At 41.9% G+C, this 5029-nt stretch overlaps 1 protein-coding gene across 1 annotated transcript in view; it reads right to left on the bottom strand.

Annotated features, from left to right (window-relative positions):
* SAR1B (secretion associated Ras related GTPase 1B) overlaps positions 1-5029 on the bottom strand; it is a gene marked incomplete in the record, with an annotated part of 51028 nt that overhangs the window by 8861 nt on the left and 37138 nt on the right. Inside the window, 1 exon segment of the mRNA XM_027767646.1 lies at positions 323-388. Coding sequence (XP_027623447.1) covers positions 323-388 — 66 coding nt within the window.

Here is a 5029-nt window from a genome sequence, read left to right as displayed (position 1 = left end):
TCTCTCTCTGTCTCTTTCTGGTCAAATTAAAATAAAATGAATGAATAAATAAAATTAAATAATTCTTTTTTAAAAAAAATATATATATATACTTCATCACCAAAAGCAATTCAGACTTAAATTAACCAGAAGTATCATAAAAATGACCCTTTGCTTTTAAATCATTTACATAGGTAGATGTAAGGTAAGGGTAATCATCTCTAAATTTTAAGTCTACTGTGGCTTTGTTTGAATAGAATGAGATTTTATGCACTGACACATAATGGCTACATTTTAATTAAGTTTGTAAAACAAAGCAACTATAAGAAAGATAGACTCTTACCTTGAACATGTCCACCAAGATCAAAAGTTGTAAAAGTCATGCCAGCAATGGTCAGTTCTTCTGATGCTAATAATACAAAATAATTTTGTAACAAGAAAATCAGAAATCCAGTCACAACATACATTACTACTAAATTTTTAACTTAATTGCAAAGAAGGTCAAATCAAATATTTAGAGCTGGTAAAGAATATTTCTGTGTTACTAGACAGAGTCAAATTGACAATGTAACACAAGTAATTGTAATTTTCAATTCTGATATTTACTACTCACTACAACCCAGCATTTAATTTTCCTTTTCTATTCTCCTGCTCAAAGTGTTCAATTATTTGCTAACATTTAAATGATTGTCCCAACCTAATAAATTTTTGTGTAATTCATCTTAAATGATACAAGTGAAATAAAAATTTTCTCTAATGGCTGTCATGAGACAGTTTTTAATGACAAACACAATCATAATTAAAAACAAAACAAAACTTGGCCATTATTACAAACATTTTTTTTCCTGCCCTCTTCTTTTCCCTTCTGGGAATTCAATTAAAGGTTTGTTAGACGGCTTGCTATTATTCCACAGGTCACTTAGGCTCTGGTTATGTCTCTTTCATTCAGTTTTCATTTTATGCTTCACTGTAGATAGTTTCTTTTTTTTAAAAGAATTACTTTATTTAACTCTATTTATTCATTTATTTTTATTTGACCAGAAAGAGTCAGTGTAAGAGAGAGAGGAAAGTAAGAAAGCAAGCTGCCAGGTCCGGGACTTGAACCACAGTTGACTATGTGGGAATTCGGTGCCCTCAGCAGTCATGCCAACTGCTGGCCCCCACAGTGGATAGTTTTTACTACATTTTCTTTTTTAGATTTTTGCCATAGGGCATGAGTACTTACTGGGGAGAGAAAGAGATGGAGAAAGTGAGAAGTCACCCCCTAAGGGGGATAGCCATGCTGCAATCCCTTCTCCTCCACTCTCCTCTTGGCATTTTGGGCATGAATATATATGTGCCTGGCATGTTTTTCTTTTCTTTTTTTAAAAATTTATTTATTAAATTTTATGTATTAATTCATTTATTTTAATTTGACCAGAGATAGACACACAAAGATAGAGAGAATTAAAGTGAGAAAGCAAGCCACCAGGTCTAGGACTCGAACTGTGGTCAGTCATGTGGGAGTATCCAGTACCTTAACCACCACGTCCCCTGTTGGCCCTGTGCCTGGTATGTTTTTCAAGGTGCCAAGTCCAGGACTCAAAAATGATGCAATCAGCTATGTGGGATGCAGTACCTTAACTACCACGCCACCTGTTGGCTCAGCCAGCCTGTTTTTCCAGCCACTGGAAAAACAGTTCAGACCATACTCAGTGTGCAAGATCCAACCAACTTAACCGCTACACCGTGGAATGGCCCCAGAGCGGATTTTACTTTGAAACTAGTTTAGCCCCATTACTAAAGTATGAGCCCTCTGTGATCTCTGTTGAATGCCCTGTGTATTCAACCAGGTCTTTCCATTCTGGCTGGTGGGACCTTGAATGAGTTCTAGTAATTATTTGACTGAAAGTATCCTGTAATTGTTCTTTCTCTAGAAACTGTTTTTTGGAGTTTTGTGAAGTTTTTAGCCTGGTGGACTTTTACCTTGTGCATGCAGAGAGTAGTATTCGGCCATGCACATTTCTGAAGTCCTTTCTCTCCAGAGCTCCCTCTTCTCTGGAACTCTGACCAGCAAATTCTGGTCACCTTGGCCCAAATTCTCCTCAACTCAGCAAGACTACTGGGCTGTGTTTGTGTTTCCTCTCCTGCACTGTGGTCTGAAATTATCTCTTGGCATAAAGCTAGAATAAAGAAGAGTTTGTTTTCCTTCTCAGGAACTGCAGCCTGTGCTAGCTATTGCTCAATGTCTAAAACAGTCTGCTTTTTTTTTCTAGTTTTTTTTTTTTTTTTTGCCACAGGGCATGTGCGCTCACCAGAATGAGACAGAGAGAGAGAGAAGTGAAAAATAATCCCCCAGTGGGGATGGCCACACTCATGCTACAATCCCTTCTCTTCCATTCTCCTCTTGGGATTCTGGACACACATGCACACATGTCTGGTGATTTTCAAGCTCCCAGGTCTGAACTGAAACCATGGTCGGCCATGTGGAAGTCCAGAACCTTAACCACTATGCTACCTGCTGACCTCATGAAAACAATTTAATATATACTGAAAACATATTTACTGAATTTATTGAAATATATATATATATCTATGTGTGTGTGTGTGTGTGTGTGTGTGTGTGTGTGTTCTAGTTTTCTAGTTGTTTATAGCAGAAAGGTAATTCCAGGTGTTACTCCCTCATGGCCAAAAGTGGAAGTCCAGGGACCAGCAAATGGTGTAATGGTTACGTCGCTGGTCTCCCTTGTAGTCAACTGCAGTTCAAGTCCTGGACCTGATGGCTTAATCTCATGCCGGGTACATGTGTGCGCATGCCCAAAATCCCGAGAGGAGCATGGAGGAGAAGGGACTATGGTGTGGGCATTCCCCTAGGGGGTGATTTCTCACTTTCTGACTCTCTGTCTCTCCAGCAAGCAAGTTGTCCCTATAGCAAAAATCTACCCCCCCCCCCAAAAAAAAAAAGAAGTCCACCACAATTACAAAGAAAGTTCCAGTGTAACAACTCTGGCACAGAATAGTTTGTCTTGTTAAAAAATTCTGCGTGTGGATCTCCAACTGAATGAAATATTTAACATAATCTGTGTTCAAAGTCACTAACCATAGGAAAAAGATATTGTTTGGATATGGTTGCAAACTACCTCTATGGACACATCCCAAATACACCCCCTGATTTATAAAAATTCCAGTTTGATTAAGAAACAGAACACTGCTGGGAACCAGCAGTTAGCATAATGGCTATGTCGCTGGACTCCCACGTAGTCGACCACGGTTCGCGTGCTAGGCCTGGTGGCTTGAAGCTCACGCCGGGTGCGTGTGCGTGCGTGTCCAAGATCCCGGGAGGAGAATGGAGGAGAAGGGATTGCGGCATGACCATCCCCTCTGGGGGGTGATTTCTCGCTTTCTGTCTCTATGTCTCTCTCTCTCTGTTTGGCGAGTGCACACGCCCTGTAGTGAAAGAATACTAAAAAAAAAAAAAGAAACAGAACACTGTTAACATCCCAAAAAGTAACCACTTGCCCCTTCTTTTTAAAAGTTTTTTTTAGGTTTTTGGCATGGGACATGTGCCCTCACCAGAGAGACAGAGAGAGACAGAGTGAGAGAGAAAGTGAGAAGTCACCCCTCCAGGGAGGATGGCCATGCCACCATCCTGTCTCCTCAATTTTCCTCTCAGGATTTTGGGCCATGTGTACACACGTGCCCAGCATAACTTTCAAGCACCAGGTCTAGCACTCAAACTGCAGTTGACCATGTGGGAGTCCAACACCTTTATCACCATGCCACCTGCTGGCCCCTCCTTGTCTGTTCTTAGTCAGTTCCCCATCTTCACCCTCAAAAGTGACCACCAATTTGAATTCTGTCACCATGAGTTAGTATCAGCAGCTCTGGAATTTCATATAAGTGGTATCATGTATCATATGGTAGGTCTCCCCTCTGTCCCGCAGTGAGACCTGGTCTCACTAAGTCACCCAGGCTGGCCTGCAACTTGCTGGCCCTGACTCTCCTACTTCAGTACTGAGTTACTTTAGTTTCCTGAATACTTGGATTTGCTTGTAAGCACATGTCACTGGGACCAGGTAGCCATTCTTGTTTAGTTTTTAAATTTTGCCTGAAGATATGTGTGCTCACTAGAAAGAGAGAGAGAGAAAGCACCACCCTGTAGGGCATGGTCACACCACAATCCCTTCTCCTTCATCTCTTTCTCTTTTCAGGATTTTGGGTATATATTCACAAGTGCCTGGCATGTTTCTCAAGTCACAGGGTCTAGGACTCAAACCACATGATCAACCATGTGGGATCCAGCCACCTTAACTACTAGGACATAGGCTTGCCCCATATATATTTTTTTAATTTGCTATAGGGCATGTGTGCTCACTGGAGAGAGAAAGGGAGAAAGCATCTCCAGGGGGATGGCCATGCCACAATCCCTTCTCCTCTATTCTCCTCTCAGGATTTTGGGCACGCATGCACCCATGCCCAGAGTGATTTTTCAAGCCTCCGGGACTGGAACTTTAACTGTACAGGATGATATGTGGGTTCCAGCTGCCTTAACCACCATGCCACCTAGCTGGCCCACCTCATTCTTCTTTTGATTAACATCTGAGGCACCTCCAGTTTAGTATTATTACAAATAAAGCTCGTATAAACATTCTTGCACGAGTATTTTGGCAAATATGTTCTCATTTCTACTGAATAATACCTAGCAGTAGAACTGCCAGATAATAGTAGATATAGATAACTATCTACCTGTCTGTCTGTCTGTCTGTCTATCACCTTTTTCACACATGCTTTTGATTAGCTGAAAAATACAGGTTGAGGGAACCAGCAGTTAGCGTAATGGCTATGTCGCTGGACTCCCACATAGTCGACCGCGGTTCGTGTCCCGGACCCGGTGGCTTAAATCTCACACCGGGCGCGTGTGCGTGCGTGCCCAAGATCCTGAGAGGAGAATGGAGGAGAAGGGATTGCGGCGTGACCAACCCCCCTGGGGGGTGATTTCTCGCTTTCTGTCTCTCTGTCTCTCTGTCTGTCTGGCGAGCGTACGCGCCCTATAGCAAAAAACCTCTCCAAA

The sequence above is a fragment of the Tupaia chinensis genome, unplaced genomic scaffold (genome assembly GCF_000334495.1).
Source record: "Tupaia chinensis unplaced genomic scaffold, TupChi_1.0 Scaffold144346_1, whole genome shotgun sequence".
NCBI lineage: Eukaryota > Metazoa > Chordata > Mammalia > Scandentia > Tupaiidae > Tupaia > Tupaia belangeri.
Note: the sequence above shows the minus strand (reverse complement) of the source record. Positions and strands in the feature narration are given on the sequence as shown.